The sequence below is a fragment of the Protopterus annectens genome, chromosome 2.part0 (assembly GCF_019279795.1).
Source record: "Protopterus annectens isolate FY-2018-M chromosome 2.part0, PAN1.0, whole genome shotgun sequence".
Lineage (NCBI taxonomy): Eukaryota > Metazoa > Chordata > Ceratodontiformes > Protopteridae > Protopterus > Protopterus annectens.
The window spans coordinates 1,807,307,650-1,807,329,371 of record NC_056728.1 but is presented as its reverse complement, the minus strand read 5'-3'; the positions used below and the strand labels follow the sequence as shown (position 1 = coordinate 1,807,329,371).

General features: G+C 42.1%; 1 protein-coding gene across 1 annotated transcript in view; it reads left to right on the top strand.

The window, feature by feature from the left end:
* LOC122792889 (rho guanine nucleotide exchange factor 19-like) overlaps positions 1-21,722 on the top strand; it is a 178,286-nt gene that overhangs the window by 13,638 nt on the left and 142,926 nt on the right. Inside the window, exon 2 of the mRNA XM_044060448.1 lies at positions 2,827-2,987. Within this exon, the coding sequence (XP_043916383.1) occupies positions 2,827-2,987 (161 nt within the window). The remainder of the gene's footprint in view (positions 1-2,826; positions 2,988-21,722) is intronic.

Here is a 21,722-nt window from a genome sequence, read left to right as displayed (position 1 = left end):
TTTTTAGATTTTTTTAATTTGAAGGGTTTTAATTTAGGGTTTGGGGTTTTTCTTGATGTTTTGAGTTTAGATGTTATGAAGGGTAGATGTTTTGATAGTTGTGTGTCTGTGTGTGTATATAGATTATATAGATATAAATGGATATACACCTACAGCCGCACTTCAAAATCATATTCCTGCCTCCGGAGTGGGGCTGCTCACGCAGGTTTTCTGGAGATGTCTTTGCCTGGAGTGTGCATCTGTTCTTGCGAGACGCCCCTGTGCACTCTGTCCACCTTGCGTGTAGACGCCTCCCAGTGCATCTGTCTTTGCCAGTAGACGCCTCCCTGTGCATCTGTCTTGCGACGCCCCTGTGCATCTGGTCACGCCTCCTGCGCTTCTGTGTTTGCGAGACGCTTCCTGTGCATCTGTGGTGCCTGCAGACGCCTCCCTATGCATCTGTGTTTGTGAGATGCTCCCTATGCATCTGTGTTTGTGAGACGCTCCCTGTGCATCTGTTGTCTTGAGACGCTCCTGTGCATCTGTCTTTGGAGACGTTCCCTGTGCATCTGTCTTTGCAGACGCCCCTGTGCATCTGTCTTTGTGACGCCTCCCTGTGCATCTGTCTTTGTGAGACGCCTCGTGCATCTGTCTTTGCGACGCCTCGTGCATTCGTTCTCGCGACGCCCTGTGCATCTGTGTTTGTGAGACGCTCCCTGTGCATCTGTGTTTGTGAGACGCTCCCTGTGCATCTGTGTTTGTGAGACGCTCCCTGTGCATCTGTGTTTGTGAGACGCTCCCTGTGCATCTGTGTGCATCCTCGTGCATCTGTCTTTGAGACTCCTGTGCATCTGTGTTTGCGAGACGCTCCCTGTGCATCTGTGTTTGCGAGACGCTCCCTGTGCATCTGTCTTTGCGAGACGCTCCCTGTGCATCTGTCTTTGCGAGACGCTCCCTGTGCATCTGTCTTTGCGAGACGCTCCCTGTGCATCTGTCTTTGCGAGACGCTCCCTGTGCATCTGTCTTTGCGAGACGCTCCCTGTGCATCTGTGTTTGCGAGACGCTCCCTGTGCATCTGTCTTTGCGAGACGGTCCCTGTGCCTCTGTCTTTCCGAGACGCTCCCTGTGCATCTGTCTTGAGACGCCCCTGTGCATCTGTCTTTGTCAGACTCCTCTGTGCATCTTTGCGAGCCGCTGCCGGTGCATCCGTCTTTGCGAGACGCTCCCTGTGCATCTGTCTTTGCGAGACGCTCCCTGTGCATCAAAAGCTCTTGCAGACGCCCCTGTGCATCTGTGCTAGACGCCCCTGTGCATCTGTCTTGTGAGACGCCTCCTGTGCATCTGTCTTTGCGAGACGCCCTGTGCATCTGTCTTGAGACGCCTCCCTGTGCATCTGTGTTCGAGGCGTACTCCTGTGCATCTGTCTTTGCGGACGCCCTGTGCATCTCTTCGGCGAGACGCCCCTGTGCATCTGTCTTCGAGACGCCCCTGTGCATCCCTCTTGAGACGCTCCCTGTGCATCTGTCTTTGAGACGCCTCCTGTGCATCTCTTTGAGACGCCCTGTGCATCTGTCTTTGTGAGACGCTCCCTGTGCATCTCTTTGCGAGACGCTCCTGTGCATCTGTCTTCAGGACGCTCCCTGCATCTCTCTTCGCAGACGCCCTGTGCATCTGTCGCGGAGACGCCTCCTGTGCATCTGTCTTTGCGGAGACGCTCCCTGTGCATCTGTCTTTGAGAGGCCCCTGTGCATCTCTCTTCGTGAGACGCTCCCTGTGCATCTCTCTTCGTGAGACGCTCCCTGTGCATCTCTCTTCGTGAGACGCTCCCTGTGCATCTCTCTTCGTGAGACGCTCCCTGTGCATCTCTCTTCGTGAGACGCTCCCTGTGCATCTGTCTTGAGACGCTCCTGTGCATCTCTTCGTGAGACGCTCCCTGTGCATCTCTCTTCGTGAGACGCTCCCTGTGCATCTGTCTTTGCGAGACGCTCCCTGTGCATCTGTCTTTGCGAGACGCTCCCTGTGCATCTGTCTTTGCGAGACGCTCCCTGTGCATCTGTCTTTGCGAGACGCCCCTTGTGCATCTGTCTTTGAGACGCCTCCCTGTGCATCTGTCTTTGCAGACGCCCTGTGCATCTGTCTTGCGACGCCTCCCTGTGCATCTCTCTTCGTGAGACGCTCCCTGTGCATCTGTCTTTGTGAGACGCTCCCTGTGCATCTGTCTTTGTATATTTATGTCTGTGACTGCATGTGTGCATGCATGTAGGCAATAACTGCTTACAACACTTGTATTTTGGATATAATATACTTTAGCAGCAATTGCATATCCTACAACACTTCAAGCAGAGGAATTATTTTGCATCAAATGTTTCAACATGTTATCCAAGCACAGTAATACCTTCTGGGGTGGGTGTGCCTGTAGCATTTGATCTCTCAAGACCCTTGGGTAATCTGTTATTTCATTGCACCAAACACACTATTGGGAATCATTACTTGCCTTATCCCACCTTTATTTTTGTATCCATAACTGTGGCAGGGTGATGCTCAGATTATCTGATAACTATTTGAGCCTATTAATCTGTAAAGACTTGTCTGGCTTGACCGTTAACTGCATGGGTACGTCTGCATTGTATTGTACTGTCCTTTATGTAAAAGGCTTTGCTGCTGTTCTCATTTCTCTAGGATGGTTATCTTAGAGAGCATATTTTATTTTTTTAAGTAGCACAACACAAGCATGCATATTGTTTCTTTATTGGCTTAGATATCTGGTTTTATGGATGATTTTTAACTTTTTTGTGCATGTTATTTTGGAATGAGAAATAACTCCTCTGTTTTTGTTTCTTAATGCAGGCTACTTTTGAAGTAATAACATCTGAGGCATCATACCTTAGAAGCCTAAATGTAGTAGTGAACCACTTTAAGAAGTCTCGAGAGTTATCAGAGGTGCTTTGTTCCAGGGACAGACACACCCTTTTTTCTAATATCCAGGAGGTGAAGGATGCCAGTGAAAGGTACTACTCTAATCATAACTGAAGTTTGTTTCTCTGTTTTTTCATTTTGCTTTTCAAGTTTGAACTTTACATTGTAATGCTCTGTAAGTCTGTTGGCCATTGTTGTCTACTACTTTCTATACTGAGTTTCAGAAACTTAAATTCCACAATAAATGTATTCAGTCTACATGTTAGAGAAGGACTGAGGAGAGAGCTTGGACAAGTGCTTCACAAGAAAACAATGGGAGAATGTGTGTGTGGCTCCCAAATGTGCACAAAGCCTAGAAGGTTTAGGATTTTTGCTTGGAAGTGTTTATGTAGGTATTTTGATACCTCAAGCAGATTCAAAAAAATTTCCCTCTGTCTGTGGCAGATGTTGGAGGAGTGATGGGGAAGAAAAACTAATTGGGAACAGATGTTTTAAAACTAAAAATTCCTTGCAGAATACTCTTGTCAGAAATGTTAGGTAAGCAAATGAGTGTAATTAAGGCTGCCATTTGTTTGAGCTGGGGCACATTATCTTGCCTAGACATAGTAAAGCCTTGTTAAGTAATTACTAGAAAATGCAAATTGGTCTAAACCAAGCTGTATATGAAGTTTTTAATATTGTAATGAAGATTTTAAAAGTGGGACGGAGCAAATTACATAAGTGAAAAATGAAAATTGTGGGAACAATACATGCAGAATGTTATAGAAGAGGAGGGAGGTTAAGGAGAGACAGAAGTTGAGCAATTTATGTAATGTGCACTCAAGCATGTGTCATGTAAAATGCATGTCTTGAAGGTTTTCATTTCTGCAGTGATTTAAAGCTTCAGAAAATTCCCTAAACTTCTGTTAATGTGAACATATTTTCTTAGCTACGCTTTTCATTAATAAACCTTGGCGAATTCTTGTCATTCTGACAGAACCCATTCACTTGTTGCATGCAACTCACTGAAAAGCACTGGACTCTGATTTAAATTTTTACAAAAGGAAAATTTGTTTTGTATAATCCTGGGAGCTAGCTAGTCAGCATTTTCAGAAAATGGGATCTAGTCAGCATTTTCAGAAATGTTTGTTTTGATGCATCTCCCAATTAACGTGAAGTGGCGTCTTTCGTTATGGTTAATTTCCTACACCAGTAATACAGGCCTCACTCCCTCATCATATTACCTTCAAGTGCTTAATAATTTTATCAGTACACCATTATGATCAGTTGCATCACGAGTGAAAGATGCAACCCTTTTGCTTTGTCATGAACATCCTTAACCCCAGAAAACGGGCAATCCAGTATTGAGCCTGCTGTCCTCTGACAGCTGAATGCTGTGGCATCTATTTCCCAAGTTGCCCACAAAGAAGATTCCTTATTTTAAGTGACTGCAGTTTAAATGCAGCCACCTTTTAAGAGCTGTGCCATAAAGTTGTAGACTTGTTGTCCTAATGTAATGAAGCTTTTGAGCTTGGTTACTTCTAACATAGGCAAGTAAAATGTAAATTTCATGACTTTTGGGTTTTTTATGAAGTATTAACAAAAAAAAAAAGTGATTTAGTGTTTTATTGAAAATTTAAGTTCACTCATTGAGTATAATTAACCTTTACTCATTTGATCGGGAGAAATTGTCCTATAAACAGACCAGCCCGACAACATGATCTACCTGACCTATGATCACCTTTCTATTTTATCAAATTAAAGGGGTGGCGATAATTGTCAATTTGGGTATTCTTGGCTAGGCCTTTTGTGGTTATTGTAATAGCTTAATGTTCCCAAACTCACCTGAGGGGATCATTCACTGAAAACACATAACTTTGTTGTCCTTTAAGATGAGACAATAAAGACACTGATTTAGCATATGGCCATTAATTGAAACTATAACCACCATGACTAATAACACAGTAAATTAATTTTGTAACCACAAACTAAACAAATAAGTAACCTTCCCTGTATGCCAGTTGGCATAACCAAGCCCTTTCTGGCACCAGACTCAATGGTCTGGGTGCGTAACCCAAGCTCCCTTGGGCCTGCTTATCAGTATCATTTGGGGTTGACTCAGACCAAAGACCACTTGCCTTGGCCAAGGCTTAAACCCTGAAAACATTGCACAGACACGGAGGCTTCTGCTCATAACCAAGGGGGGAAATGCTGCCAGGCACTAACCTCTGCTGGAAAAAACTTGCCCAAGAGTGAGACCCTGTGAGTCGCACCCAGGAAAGTGAACAAAAACCTTGGTACTTGCCTGTATAAGAGAGATGGATCCACCATGTTGTTTTTTTTTTTTTAAATATGCTATGTATGACTGACCCATAAAAACTTGTACAACTGCAGTAACTGTTGCTGCCTAATTTTTCTAGCTATTCTAATACTCTGTTACTGTCTTTCTTTAATATCCAAAAATACAGTATTATCAAAATTCATATCAAGTTTGATATTCTAATAAACCTGGTTTATATGTTGCACAAAGATAATCTTGTGTGAGTGACCATATCCTAAAATGTTATCTATTAAAATGTTTGCATTTTATACATGGTGTATATCTTGTAGATAAACTATGTTCCTCCTCCCACACTGTCATTATTGAGTTAAGCTTGGTACCATCACTGCACCTGCTACTGCATCAGTCTAAACTCAAAATTATGACCAAAAGTATTTCCACCAACTTTATCTTTGACCATTCTAAGCTTTGATTTTGGAGGAAAAGCTTGATTCAGCAAGTCTCTCTTAAGCAGAGATTAGTATATGATTAAGGGTGGCTGTGGTGGTGCAGCAGTTAGCTTTGTCACCTCACAGCAGGAGGTTCTCTGGTTCACTTCTTGGCTTGGGTGTCTTCTGTGTGGATTCTGCATGTCTTCCCTGTGGCAGTGCGGATTTCCTACAGGTGCTCCCATTTCCTCTCATTCCAAAAGACAGGCAGTAGGTGGATTGGACACTCTAAATTGGCCACAGGTGTGAGCGTGAGTGGTAAGGATGAACTACTGAGGCAGTATAAACCTTGGCTCATGACTCACAATTGGTAACACCCCGACCCCATGTGCAAAATGGGGGAAAAGAGGTTGAGGATGGATGAATTAGTATATGGTTTACAATTTGAAAGCATTAAACAGCAAAGATGTGGTAAAAGTGCCCAAAACATAACTAGTAATCCAAAATTAGGCGCCGGAGACAAGCAGTTCCAACACACACAAGTAATTTTAATGTTCAAATGCAGCAAAAGGAACCCACATCCACAAATAACAAAAACGCTGATAACACTTCCCCTTATGTTTTTGTCTCCTAGAACTTCATCAGATCTGATGAAGTTCTATGAGATGAAAACATAAGGGGAAGTGTTTTCATCAGCGTTTATTTGTGGATGTGTGTTCCTTTTGCTGTGTTTGAACATTAAATTACCTGTGTGTTGGAACTGCTGGTCTCCGGTGCCTAATTTTGGATTACAATTTGAAAGAGTTGATAAAAAGCTTACTGTTGAGTTTAGATCATGTGTGGAATAAAATATCTGAAATTGTTCTTTTCATTTGGTCTTCAACCTGTGGGTATAGGCGCTGACATCGGTGCTGAGTCAGCCATATTCAAGCTACGGTGCCGAAACTAAGCTCCTCCCCTACCCATAATGCCCCTTTCCCTTAGTTTGCTGTCATTAGAGCAACAGTGGTAGACTGAGCCCCTTGGTTTTTGAGCATTTTTCTAGCCAGTTTAGCCTTGTTACAGACACCGTTTTCTATTTTGTATAGATTTCCTTCTTTACCCTAGTCTCGTATTGTTTGCGTAGCAAATAAAAAATCCTTTTGGGCTGTGAGGTTCCCCTTTCTAACGTGCTCTTTTTTTTTTTTTAATTCTTGGATATCTGAAAAATCTGATGGAGAAGGCTGTAGGTTTTAAAAAGTGCAATCTGGGTGGACACGAGCTCCCGTCGTCAGATGCCCAGCCCCAGTGTGTTGTATGTGTAAGCCCCAGCCACCTGGACTCTGAGCACTCCATTTGTGTGGGTTTCAGTGTCTGTACAATCATGGACAAAAGGAATAAACTTATTTTAAAGGACCTATTTCCTAGTTCAGCTTCTGTGGGCACTGGGACTCAACCTCTCTAAGTCGCTTGATGTGAAAAGGATGGAAGGGGATAAGGAGGAGGGGGGAGAGAGAGAGGTTGAGAAGCAGGGATAGATCTCCAGAGAAATGGAAACTGCAGAGAAATGGAAACTGCAGGATTCTTCCCCATCTGCTGGGGAACCTTCCCCCAAAGCCAAGCCCAGGCTGTCTTCACCTCTGCCAGGCATTTCTCCTGACCCTCCTGAGATTCCATTGGCCTCGCCCAGGCATCATTCCAGGCCTGAGTCGGTGGCTTCCTCTTGCTAGATCATCTTGGAGTTTGTCAGAGAGAGAAGTGGACCATCTGAGACAGTTTTTGTGGGCCCTGATCCAGCTGGGTGACCTTCCTGCCCCCTCCCCTGCAGGAGCAGTGGGTCCTCCTAAGGTCTTTTCCAGACATTCACCTTTCCTGAGCCCTGTGGCTTCAGAGCTTGTGGATATCCAAACTTGCGGTGTTTGTTTTTGGTTTCTTTCGCGACCACGGCCTTGGGTTCCTCTGTGCCTTTCACTTCAGTGCTGGAGGGTTCTCTGAACCATAGTCCTCTCAGTTGTAGGTCCGAGGGGTTGGTACCCAAGTTTTTGGTGTCATCCTTTCCCCTCAGAGCATCGGCGCTGAGCAGCTGTGCACTGACTCCCCCCATCAGCGCAGATGGGGTTTGGGAGCCTCGGTTCTGGCGGTGTTGATGCATTCGGCACCGATCTCCTGCTCTTCGTCAGCATTCATAGTGGAGAGAGTTTTATCGACCTCTTTGTTGAGATCCTTGATGCCACCACCTCTGGATCCTTTCTTTCCTCAGCCAGAATCTGAGCTCAGCATCTCCAGTCCTCCACTTCAGGGACAGCCTGCCCCAACCCTCCAGGGTACCTTTCTTGGAATCCTCCCTCGAAGTCCACCCGAAGCAGGAGGCACCTTGACTCCACTCCAGAGCTAGTCACTGAAGGCACTGACTGGGAGGAAGGGGAGGGCTCCCCCAAGATCTCCACCTGACTGTCTCTTTTGGAGACCTTATGGAAATTCTGTGACAAAGGTGGTTGGTCCTCCCAAAAGCCCAATCTGGATGAGTCTGTTCCTGAAGGCATTCTGAGCATGCCATCTCCATCTACCTCCTGGGTGACCCCCCCCTCTCCCCCCGCAGACCCCTTTGTTGAGCTTTTTGCCCTCAGGGCAAGGAAGGAACTGGTTGTGGTGGCACTAGTACCTAAGCTCCCTGATGGTGTTAAGCACCCCTCTGGACAGAATGTTCTGGCAAAAGTGTCCCTGTTGATGCCTTAATGGTTGCAGCTGCCACCAAAAAGGAGCTCGCCCAGGAGAGCACCTCTGTTTATCCACCCGACAGGGAGTAGAGAGTGATGGACAGATTGTGGAAGCGTGTTTACACTTAAATGACATTTTCTTTGAGGGCGCTTTAATTATATGGCACACTTTACTAGGCAAAAGAGATACCTCATTGTGTTGGTATCTGTGTCTACGCCAGAGTCCATGTCTGCTGAGGAGAATAAGGTTTTCTCCTCCAGATTGGCTACTCTTAAGGCCATCTCGAACACCTCTATGAGGCTGCTTTCCTATGCTATAGAAGGCTCATCTAGAGCAAGCCGGTTCAGGCATCATCCAGGCGTGATGCCTAATGGTGAGGCTCTAACTTCTCTGAGCGCTTTAAGGCATCCTTTACTAACTCCCCCTTTGATGGGTCGATCTTGTTCAGCCCACCCTTTAAGGAGACTCTGACCCAGTGCGAGAAAGATGGCAAAACCCTGTCTGCTGTTTGGATCTGCTTCTCTACGCCTCGCTGATCATACTCTAGGTCTCAGAGGTAGTAAGAAGCTGTGGTTCTGGAAATCCAGCGCTTTCCATCAGGACACAGACAGACTCTTCCCCCAGAGGCAGATCAGGGAATGATGCCTTCAGATGCCACCCTAGAGGCAGAAGGGCTCCAAGGGACCAAGGGTATCTGGACTGTAATATGGAGAGACCCTTCCAGTGATCCTGAAGTATTGCATGACTGCTCCGCCCTGGAGGTGGTCAGGGGTCACTTTTCCTTATACGCATCAGCCTGGGAAGCCATCATGACAGATCAATGGGTACTGAGGCTATTATCCAGGGGTTATTTGATCCCATTCATTCATTCCCAAAGACCCTGAACATTTGCTCAGATGTTCCACCTGCTCAGAGGCAGCCAATCTGGAAGTAGTCAAGCTGTTTATCAAGTGAGTCATCTAGCCTGTCCCCCCAGAGAAATCTGAATCGGACATCTACTCAAGATTCTTTTTCGTGCCTAAAAAGATAGGGGGACATGGACCCCTATTAGACTTGACTCATCCAAGCAAGTTTGTTGTAAAGATGAAGTACTGGATGGTTACCATTCAATCTATGCAGAAGAATTTCTGGATGTGCTTGGTGGACCTCCAAGACTCGTATTACCACATAAAGATGGACTAATGCCACAGGAAGTTCCTACGCTTCTGGTCAGGTGCCAGCCAGGAATTTCCAATTCAGGGTACTCCCCTTTGAACACCCTGGGGGTTGTGGTGAGACCAAAGTAGTAGCAGTACTTGAACTGCATCTCAGGCTACAGGGAATAGAGATTTTTCCCTATCTGGATGACCAGCTTCTAGTTGCACCCACCAGGCATCAACTTCTCCTAGCCAGAGACCAGTTTCTGCAGTCAGCCTCTGCCTTTGGCATCACGATGAACTTTCCAAAATCCAAGTTGGAACCTTTTCCATTCTCTGGACTTTATAGGAGCATGGCTAGACACATTCTCTGCACAAGGTCTTCCTCCCCAGGAACAGGATTTGCTCCCTTCAACTCCAGGTTTGTGTTATTCTTGAAGCTTCTCTTCTCTCAGCAGCTCAGATTCTTCAAACCCTATGGTCCATGGCAGCAACTGTTTTTCTACCCCTGGCAAGATTACACATGCATATCCTTCAGTGGACCCTAGGTGCACAGTGGTGTCTTCTGGATAAACCTCTTTCTCATCACATTTGCTTGTCCAAAACCTGCAAATCGTCCCTTCTGTGGTGGTTAGATTCCCAGAACATGACAGGAGGTCGCACTTTCTTGGCCTCCACTCCTGTAGCCACAGTCACCACAGATGCCTTCTGCATTGGGTGGGGGGGTCATTGGCTGGAATGGACTGTTCAAGGGATGTGGTCAGCATTGGAGACCAGCTTGCACATCCGTGTTCTGGAGATGAGGAAGTGCTTCTGGTGTTGCAGGCACTTCATTTCTCCCCTGAAGAACAATTATGATGCAAGCCAACATATCAGTGGTCTGGTATATCAACAAGCAGGGAGGAACCAGATCATATCCGCTGTGTTGAGGCAATGAGATTGTGGGAGTGGGCAATTTCCACAGACTGCTTTCTAGTCACAATGCACATTCCGGGGAGTTCCAATCTTGACAGACTGACTCAGCAGGACCATACTGTCTCCTCACAAGTGGGCTCTAAAATGGGTCTATATTAGATAAACAAATCTAATCGTACACTGACCTCCCCAAAAGTCATGGAACTCAAAATTGCAATTGTGGAGGGTTGTGCCCCCCCACACCCCGCTAAATATATATTCCAACTCTGTGATTGCACTGCAGTAAGGAAAGGACAAATATTCCCATCTTCACTGTACCGAGATCTCACAAAAACCATGTCGAGGTCCTGGATTTTCATTGTCTGCGTTTGAGTAGATAAGCATTCATTTATCTAATATAGACCCTCTCAAACACTTGGTGGTGGACATGATCTTCTAGAAATGGGGTCAACTTTGCTGCAATCTCTTTGCCTTTCCTTCCAGTGCCAAGTGCAGCAAATTCTTCACCCTGATTCCCACCAAAGGAGGACTACTTCCCAGAGATGTTCTAGTTTGCTTGCCCGCCCCCTCCCAATCTGCTGTATGCTTACCACCCTCTTCCTCTTTTATGTCTAAATTTCTTCAGAAGGCAAAAAGGTTGAGATGCAGAGTGATCCTCCTTGCTTTTTTCTGGCCTCTTCAGGTTTGGTTTCCTCTCCTTTGGTCTCAGTGGCGTCCCTTCCTGGATGCTGGATCCTTGTCTAGATCTGATATCCAGTCCAGAGGGGGAGTATTATCTGGATCAGATGAGCCTGAAGCTCACAACTTTGCTTTTGCAGTTCCAATGATGGCTTAGAGTTCCCGGACTTTCCTCTCCTATTTAGCATATTTTGCTTTCCACACAAGTCCTGTACCAAAAAGATTTATGCCAGCAAATGGAAGAGCTTTTCCAATGATACAAGTGTTGTACCATTTAACTAAATACTTAATTTAATTTTGAACTGTAACTGTTGACTACTATTAAACAAAACCTACCTATACTTCTTTTAACTTGTAATTGTTTTTAATTGTCTTTATTGTGGAGATTTTCTCCCTGGGCCTCCGCTGAAAAAGGACCCATGTCAAGTCGGATTTTCCCGGTCAAATGTAAATAAAATAATTTGTGCATCTCAGCATAGTATAGATCCCTTTACTGCCTCGATACATTTGGTCTTGTGAGTTTCTCGGCTGTATCTTCAACCAAGGAGCCAGTTTCTCTGCAGTTAAAGTCCAACTTGCTGCCATTTCCCTTTGCCATGTAGGACTTAAGGATTCATCTTTGGTTGCTTATAGGTGATGCAAAGCCTTTTTGAAAGGTACGTTACCTTTACGGCCACCAGTTAAGGATCTTACTCCTCCTTGGGACCTAACCTTTGAGCTTTAAGCCTTTGTGTCCTCACCTTTTCAACCATCGGCTAGGGTGGATTTACAGTACTTGTCTTGGAAGACTGCTTTACTAGTGGCTCTGACTTAATCTAAGTGAGTTTCAGAGTTGCAAGCTCTTTGCCTTCAGCTTCTGTACTTTATTTTCCATAAGGACCATGTCGCTCTCAGACCAAACCCCTCCATGCCCAAGGTTGCTTCTGAAGCAAATCTGAATCAGGTCATTCACCTTCCCATTTTTTTCCACAGTTTCAGAACAAAGGGGAATATCAGTTGCCTATGCTTGGCATTCATAGGCAGCTCCATTCCTGAAAATTTTGGTTCTGTCTAGGTAGAAAGTCCAGTCAATTATTTTGTCTCCTATTCTAATGCCAGATTGGGATCTCCTGTCTCCAAAGTAACTATTGCCAATTGTATTGCTAAATATATCTCATTTATTTGACAAGTATGGTGTTTCTCTTTTTTCCTCTGTACAAGCACATTCTACCAGCGCGGTCTCTACCTAATCAGCGTTTTCGTCTAGAGTACCAGTGGTTGAGGTATGTGCGGTGACTACATGGTCTAGATCTTACACCTTCATATCCCACTACAAGTTGGATATTTTATCCCAGAGCAGAGCTTCTTTTGGTTCTGCCATGCTTCAAAATATCCTTCCTTGGGGCTTCTGGGGTACAAGTAGCTGGGGACTCTGTCCCACAGGTTGAAGACTAAATTAAGACAGTTTCAGATAGTTATGTACTCACCATAACATTTCATCTGAATTGTTGCTCTTCATTTGTCTTCAACCTTTCCTCCTTCCCACTTCCTTAGTCAATTGATCTGGCAGTGGGAGCCTCCCATCCTCCCAATCTCTCTCATCTCCTTTTGAGCTGGGATTTGTGGTAGTAGTGATGTCTTGTGTGTTATCTGGAGCAGGTGCTTGGCTTTCAGGCAAACTCCATCTGAAGTAGTGAGGGAGAGATGGGCATTATGGGTAAGGGAGGAGCTCCATTTCAGCACCATTGCATGGATATGGCTGGCTCGGCACCAATGTTTGTGTCTATACCCACAAGCTGAAGACAAACGAGCAACAATTCAGATGGAACGTTATGGTGAGTACATAACTTTTTTTATGCATCATACTTGTTTTCATAAATGCTGTACATGTCTTTTTCCACAACCTGTAACCTCTCCCCCTAGACTTCAGTTTCAGATTCATTTCTCATCTACTATAGTAACAAGTTTACTGAAAACTATTTAGACTTGCAATACAGGGTAGAAAACTAGTGACTGGCATACACTGTAATTGTCCTGACTATTTTTGTATAGTCTACTATATCCTGTTCACATTTTAAACCAGGCTTGTTCAGTTTTTCTAATTTCTGCCCCCACAACTCTCTGCTAGCAAATGTAACACTGATATTGTTTAATGCATCACCCACAGTGCAGACACATTAAAAAAAAAAAACCCTTACTAGAGGGAGTAGTGTGCAGAACATACTTTCAGCCAGCATATATTCAGATTGATCTTTTTTGGCTATTGGAAGCCATATTAAAGGATCGGTAACATTTGCATTCTTTTTCCTCCTCGTACTTCAGTTAAATCATCTTGAGAACAAATGGTAATCTATCATGATGCTTGCCTCTCCTTTAAGTAAATTGTCATTCCTTAACTGCACTTTTGCAAGGCACATCATTTCTTGGAACTTGTACATCTTTAGTATTCCTTTTCCAAATCCCAGGTTAACAGTTGTCGCCTGCAATCACTAGCACAAACGTCTTCATTGTTTAAACCAGTCTTTCCTGTATTTAATCCCTGTAAACCTAAACCACAGTAAACCTAAAGATTTTGTCTTGTGCATAAGTCATGTAGTACTTGACTACCAGGTACATGTATTGTAATATCTAAAATTTGTATCCATTTGCTCAAAAGGAGTGTTATCCCATTGCATGTATCCCTTACTAAGCTCCAAGTGTCTTGCTTTCATAAATGTAGCTCTTGCCTGTGTTCATTTAAGTATGTAATATCTAATAAACATGTTGGCATCAAAATGTACTGTTTTGCTAGTCATAGATGTCAGTGTGACTCTCTAATGCCATTAACTTTAAATGTTCCTAACATTTTTTCCCCTGTTTACAGTTAAGTCCTCTTAGTTTCCTTTACTTAATATTTCCTGTGGTTGTCTGCATCTTCCCCTTCACATCCGTTACTAATCCTGTCATGCATGTTTGTGACTGGAAGATTCTTCAGTATCCTATTCAAGTATTGAATCGGTCTCACAACATATAATTTGGCTGTACTACTAATCTCTTTCCACAATGAATTCTCCTGGTCAATTATCTTTGGGCAGTCGAAACAAAGATGGCCCTCTTCATATATTCAAAATGTTACTGTTCTCAGCATTGTCCCTTTCCTTAGCACTTTGGACATTGCATTTTATCACAGTCCTGTATTACTTTTTATGGTACTAATGCCCATTTAACTTTAGGCTAACCTGTACAAGTAATCTGCAGTTCATTACCATTCACAAAAATCACAATGGAAACCTAACACATTTCCCATTTTTAGAATGCAAGTTCACCCAGACTTCTCAAACCCCTGTCATCCATTTTTTTTCATATTTCAAATTGCAGCATGCAGTAGAAGAAAACATCAATCTCTCCAGTATCTGAAGTTTTAAATTGCATTGTATTTTTTTTTTCAGATTTTATGCCCTTTATAACAGCTTGATTGTGAAGAGCACTGTTCCTTTAAACATTCAGCAGGTTAAAATTATTCAGAGGCAATTTCACAAAATTTTTTCTAGTATGGGTAACGGCCCTTACATCTCGGATTATAAAGTCCGGAGAAACAAGCGCGTCTCTCACACAGTATCCTTGTTTTAGCGTTCTCTCATTGTGAAAGTTGTACATTACAAAACTGATTTGACATGTACATAAAATACAGTTGATATCAGATGGAATACAAAATATAAATAGGTGTATATTTGGGAGATAAGCTTTACAAAAGCTTGCATAAACATTTCGAACAGTGCATGTACATAGCTTGCATGGATATAGACAGTTTTGATCATCCATTTGGAGTAGACTCAGGGTTGTATATAGTAGAGAGAGAAAGATATAACATTGCAAAAAATACTGTAATATTACCTGCAATTTCTAGTAATTAAAATGAAAGAAGGTCGACTAACTGTGGCAATATTAGAAAGGAGAGGGAAGGTGGTTATTGTAATATAGTATGATATGGTTGTAGAGCAACCATGGAATCATCGCATTTAAGACTGAAGTAAAATAGGAAAGTGAGAATGGTTGGGGCTACTTGAACTGTTATACATAGTAGTTACTTCTGTATAGATGAGTAGAGAGAGAGTGGTGAAACTGTGATATACTGGGGGGACAGTGATACTGGTTGATCTAATTAGAGCAAAGAAATTGAATCTTGTAATTTAGAGCCTGTGATTTGATATAATTTTATATGGGCTGTGGTGGTGCAGCGGTTAGTGTTGTCACCTCACAGCAAGAGGTTCTCTGGTTTGGTTCTTGGCTGGAGCGCCTTCTCTGTGGAGCCTGCATGTCCTCCCTGCAGTGTGCACCTTCCATGAAGGTTGGGAGCAGGTCTGGCAATTTGATACCATAAAAACACCACTGGCAATCAGTCAGCAGACCAGTAATCCTCTGGCAGCCTCTAACTGGGAAAAGCCAAAAGACTTTTTGGTTTGATATAATTTATATGTCAATATTTCCTTTCATTGTTCCATCATAGTTATATGCATCATCATTGTATAAACCCCATGATTCTTTTAATTCATTATAATAAAGCACATTACATGTTGCATAGTCTTTTGTTTTTCTGTTTACATTTTGCCTGATCTTTGCTGGAAACCTTCATCTCCACAAAAGAACATGTTGAAATCCGTTCGGTCTTCGTTTTATTACTTTTCTTATATCTGCCTATAGTTTAATGTAATATTTATAACTTCTGTATCTTGCATTCCTTTATATTTTCTATATACAAATTCCAATTTTGTTGTTTTCCTTGGAAGATGGGCTGAGCTTGAAAATTCCCAACTAGAAAATGAACCTTCTCCAACAGAGAATAACTTATGAAGAGAGCCTGATAAGTTTGCAACTTCATGACCACATATTAAGCTGCCATTGTGTTTGCTTGCTAAACAAGGAGGTTTAGCAAATGTCAAATTAAAGTAAAAAGATTACTGAAATAAGCTGCAGTTTTTCCACTCATCTGCAGCTTCACAAAGCCTCATTTATTGAGCAGCGAGTTTGAAGGGTTGACTAACGAGGAAATAATGTGTGCGCGTGCACACACATGCCGGAGAGTGGGATGGGGGTTGCAGTGCACAGCAAGACATCTGATGTGTATAGTCTGTTAGGAAACTAGCTGGAATTGTGTTCTCCCTACAGCTCATCTGCTCCCAACCGGAGCAAGGCTGGTTACTCGATACAAAACAAGAGCCTGGTTACTTGTTTGTATTGTTGCAGTACCAACATGTTGCACCTGTACTGTCCACCTCTTAAAAAGCAGATTTTTTTAAAGTTCTTGTTATGGTCTGGCTATTTTTTTAAAGTTCTTGTTATGGTCTGGCTACCCTGTCCATAGGCTTTTTTCTGATGCTTGTTAGTAATCCACTGTGCTCATCCTTCAAGAGTCTGCTGAAATTCCTTTCTTTTTACCTCGGTGACTCTTGGACTTTGGCTTATATTTACCAGAACTCCTTCTCATGGAATCTGCTGCCTGCCAGATGTCACCAACAGGGGTTTATTTTTCCCCACCTACCCACATCTGACATCAACTGTCATCAGTTCCTCATTCATTGGGTCTGCCAAATCGCCTTAGCTTTGACCAGGTTCTATCTGACCCATGCCTGGTGCCAGTGAGGATCAAGGACAATGTTGCAACATCCTGCTGCTACAGTGTGGACTAACCTCTTCCACCCTTTGACAGCCATGTGAGCTCTGCAGTGGCTGCCTTTAGGAAGTGCACACAAGTTTCCTCTCAAAGAAGCTGTAGAGCTTAGTAGGCTTACCACTTTGTGCAGAGCTAGACAGCCACATTTCCTCTCCATCCAGGAACAATGAGCTGGCATTGCCCACTCACTCCCATACTTGCCAGTCCCGGTTCCATCTACATCCATGCTACTAGTCAAGCAAAGCCATCTTTGGTGCAGTAGGGGTTTTATCCCACTGTATTAAGGAGCACCTAGCCGCAACACTGGCCTTTTCAACATGTCTTAAAGATTTGGCTTGCACTAATTGCTTTGCCTTGGATGATGAATCTTTCATTTTTAAGCTCTTTATACATTTATTTTATAGTTTTACTACTATTACTCTTTATCATAGTTTTCTTACAATTCTTGATCACATGCACTTAGTCAAGCTTGCTTCACCTGAGCATCTATCTTGCCTGGAAAACCTTTAACCAGCTTTATGTAACTTAACGTTTGCTGTAGCTTCTAATAGAAGCTCCTGATATGAAGACCAGGATCTACCAGAGATCTGCACAGTCAATGTGCCTTTGGTTCAATCAGAAAAGATCAGTTGAAATTTAGTAGCTGCTCTTTGAGATTTCCACACGTGCATCAAGTACTAAGAGGACTTTCATTTGAATGACCTTTCACTAAAAAAATTTCAAGCTGAGGTACTGATGGTGCCTGGATGTATTTTAATTTTAAAATGAGGTTCTCTGAAAATTTAATTCCTCAACCACTGCCCATTTTCTAATGGACCGTTCATGGACCAGGGAATTTGGCTACTTTTGCTGTGTTCACAAATGAATATGCCTCAAGAATGATTCTGTATTTTTTTTATGAAATTTTCAGGGAATCTTACTGTTGTAAATAGCTAGAAAATTTCCATAGACTGGACTCCTATTCTCAAAGCAAAGAAGCAATTGAATTTTGAATTTTAGTATTTTACGCTTCAATATACAAAAACATTTGAAAACAAAAGCACACTTTTTAAGCCTGAAATCAAACCAGCATTACATTTGTCTTAATAGTTTTCAGTTCTCAGACTAGAACTGAAAGTTTTACATTATCCGCTGACACAGTAGACAAGTGCTGTGGCTGGTCGGCTTCCAAAGGCTGTATTTCTCCATATACAATGTAGCCCTATTACATCAACGCATCCTTAAACTTTCAGGACAAGGCCTATGCTTCCACTCGCGCTTAGGCAAAGCATACAAGAGAATCTCGAATACCTGGTTAATTCTCAAAACAAGCAAGGAAGTGAATTTTGGTGTAACATGGCAGAAAAGATTTTTTCTGAATTTTTTGAATGTCATTTAGAAGCAAAAAACAGAGTTTGTCTGCAAATGTACTATTTCAAATAAAAACAGAGCATACAAATGATGCATGAGCACTGGTGGTACCGGACAATAAAGGACTATATCTCTTAACTGTAAAACAAATTCCACAGACTGGTGTGACAGTCAACCAGATACATTCAGCTAGTGGTTCCAGGTATAAAGACTCGTGCATTTTGTCTTCATACAATATTCTTTTCTTTGTGAGAGTCTAAATGTAAAGTACTGTTTCATGACTAAACACTTCAATATTTAAAAAGAGCAAATAGGATTTTTTTTTAGTTCTCACGTAGTGACATCTCTGTGTTCTAGGTCATTGCTTCTCTGCCCTTGGAGATATCTCTGTGACCCTATGCTGAACTTAAAAGGGTAGGACCCAAGCATGTACAGAACTTGGTGGACAGCTGTATCTCACACACACTCTGATCCCAAAGATATAGTGAACCTGCTAGTGGATAGGTTTGGCAAAAATTTCACTCTCGTATCCCCTCCTAACTTACTACAAACCCTCCCCCAAATTTCCTCCTAACCTTGCATATCTGAAGAGCAGGTCCTCTAAGCCCTGTCAAGGCAAAAAAACACTGCCTCTATGGAACCAAATGACATCCCAGACTGTCTTCTCATCAGGCTAAGACTTGAATTAGCATCAGCACTATAAGTACCCTTTTCAATCATAGCCTAACCACAGACTTTGTTCTTGTGGAATGAACGGCTGCAGTTATTCCCCTCCACAAAGGTTTCTTGGCAACAGACCCGGGGAATTAGATCCATAAGCCTGACCAGCCTCATCTTTAAGGGCATGCAATGTATCATTGTGGACCTCATAAATACATAGGTAACCTCCAAACCCTGGATCCTACTGGGTTTGGCTTCAAGGGCACAGCCTGCCTATTAAACCTGGTGGATTTCTTTGAAAGTGTGACCAAGGCCATTGAGGGCAAATCTGTGCACACAGCATACCTCGACTTAGCAAAGGCTTTCGACACAATCCCACATTCAGGCATTACCGATTTAAACTTAAACTGAATGTAAACCCCTTTGTTTTAAGATAGGTTGCCAACTGGTTCACAGACTGGACACATACGATCAAAGTGGGTGACTCCACATCAACCAGCAGACCTGCTACCAATGGGGTGCCACAGGTGTCGTGCTGGGATTCCTACTGTTTTTGACCTGAACTTCTAAGAATATAACAAATAAAGGGCTGTGGCTGACTAAGTCTGCAGACTATTGCAAACTAGGTGTAATCATTGAACCTCCAAATGATGTCCGTATACTCCAGGAGGGTCTCGCACAGACCAGTGAGAGGTGCATTAGTCACAGTCTCAAACTGAGTGCAAGGAAATGCATCATCATTCCCTTTGGCAGTGTCCCTCTACATTATCAGCTCAACAATACCCTAGGTACCCATGAAGCGGTAAGGGACCTGGGATCGCAGGTTGACTGCTACCTTAACTTCGACCACCATTTGTCTACTATTGTAAGGAAAGCTTTCCACATAGCTCACTTGATTAGTAAAGGCATCATTTTGAGAGCAAAAGTTAACACCCCCCCCATACTCTGCATTTATCTAGCCACATAAATGAGTATAATGCCCCATTTGGTATGTATGTACTAAGCACCTACAACAATTGGGGAGTCCTCGGAAGTTTCTAGCAAAGATCAAGAGCCTGCAGAATATGCCTTGGATGACTAAAATCCCTGTCACCGTACTCCGTATAGCACAGACTACATTGAGGAGACTTTTCAATTAGACTACAGGAATAATCCAAACACCAAAATGAATTTACTAATTTAATTAAGCGCTTTTCGTCACCTCCAATGGGGTAACTTCTTCAGATTACATTCTCACAAAAAACAAGATCATTATATAATACAGCAAAGGGTCACATGATCAGTCTGCAAGGTGCATTGATTCACAGGTGGTAATACCAGTTAAATAAAAAAGTACTTGTTAATAAAATTCATTAAAAATACCATTTAAATCACTTATATAAAAATATATATGTAAACAAACAGTAGAAACACATGTTCACAACAATTAAACTCATTTGCACTAATTCTGAGCTTGCAAAAATTATAATTTTGATAAGATTATACAGTTCTTGTAATACTCAATCTAAAGTTAAATCTATTACTATATAAAATTCAAATTGAGTATTATATGTATAAAATTTTAGAATACTATAAATTGCTATCTTTTCAAACTTTTTAGTTTAAGGAGACCTGAAATATTACAATGGTCGTTCAGTCCTGGTTCAGTAAAGGCATTAACCTTATTTGCCTTCCTAATTCACATTCTTCCAATAATAGATTCAACGGGCCACCTCTGATATTGTATTGAATCTGATCTATTGCTTTAAAGGTAAAACTATGTCCTGCATGTGTGGCAATATGTCTAGCAAGAGCATTTTCCATTTTACTTGTTCCCATTGCATAAGTGTGCTCATGAATTCTATCTCGGAGATGTCGCTCCGTTTTACCGATGTAATATGATTGACATGAGCAACACATAGCAATGTAAACTATCATTTTTGAATTAGTTTAAATTGTATTTAATTTGATACTTCCTACCATTAACTGTAAAGGTTCTACCTGTATTAATAAACTTGCACATATTACAGCATCCGCAGGTAGACATACCAATATTTCTATGGACACCCTTGTGTCTGTGAAGTTCCAATAAACTTTTCAAGTTTGTTCCTCTCCTAAAAATAATATTAGGAACAATGTATAGTTTATCTAAAAGTGTTTTATCTCGTTTAATAAGCTCCCAATTTTTGTGTAGAATAGTCTTAATTAACACACTCACTACTAAATGTAGTGACGAAACTAAGCTCAAACCCACTATTTGGTTTACTAGTTACTAATGTATCTACAAGTTGAGTGATAGTACTGGTATTGGGACTACACAATGTAAGGTCGTTTGTCTCAAACAATACATTGCTGCCCGATGTTGAAGCAACATTGTACTCACCATCACCTAAAATGTTACTTAGTGTACCATTAACCACTTGGTTCCCTAATATGCTATCTATAGTTAGAGTACTACATGTTTGTACTCAGAGACTCATTTCTATACAAGATTGGGCTAATTATACCATTTGTCCTTTTTGTATATACTTCATTAAATATATTATCTATTAAAGATGATGGATAACCCCTTTGTCAAAACATATTCCCAAGCAAGTTACACTCATCCAAAAAGTCTTGATTTAAGGATACCATTCTCGCAGCTCTAATTATTTGGCCTTTTACTATAGACCGTTTTTGCTGTGCAGGATGTGAACTCGAGAAATGTAAAAATGCATTACAATATGTCTCCTTCCTATGTATCCTAGAAATATATGTGTTGTTGACCCTATCTTTTATAAGTCTAACATCAAGGTATTCAATACTAGTCTGTTGGAAGTTGTATGTAAATTTTAAAAATTAAGTTGACCTATTGAAATTTTCAATTAGATTTTTCGCCAATTCAAGATTGCCCTGAAATATTATAAAGATGTCATCGAGGAAACTGGTGTAGTACTTAATGTTAGACATATGTGAAGCGTTAAAAACATACTTTTTCTCCCAATACACCATTACTGTGTTTGCAAATCTTGCTCCGCAGGGTGAGCTCATGACTAGGCCCTGCTTTTGTAAAAAGAGTTCGTTTTGAAACTAGAAAAAGTTGTTAGTAAGGACAA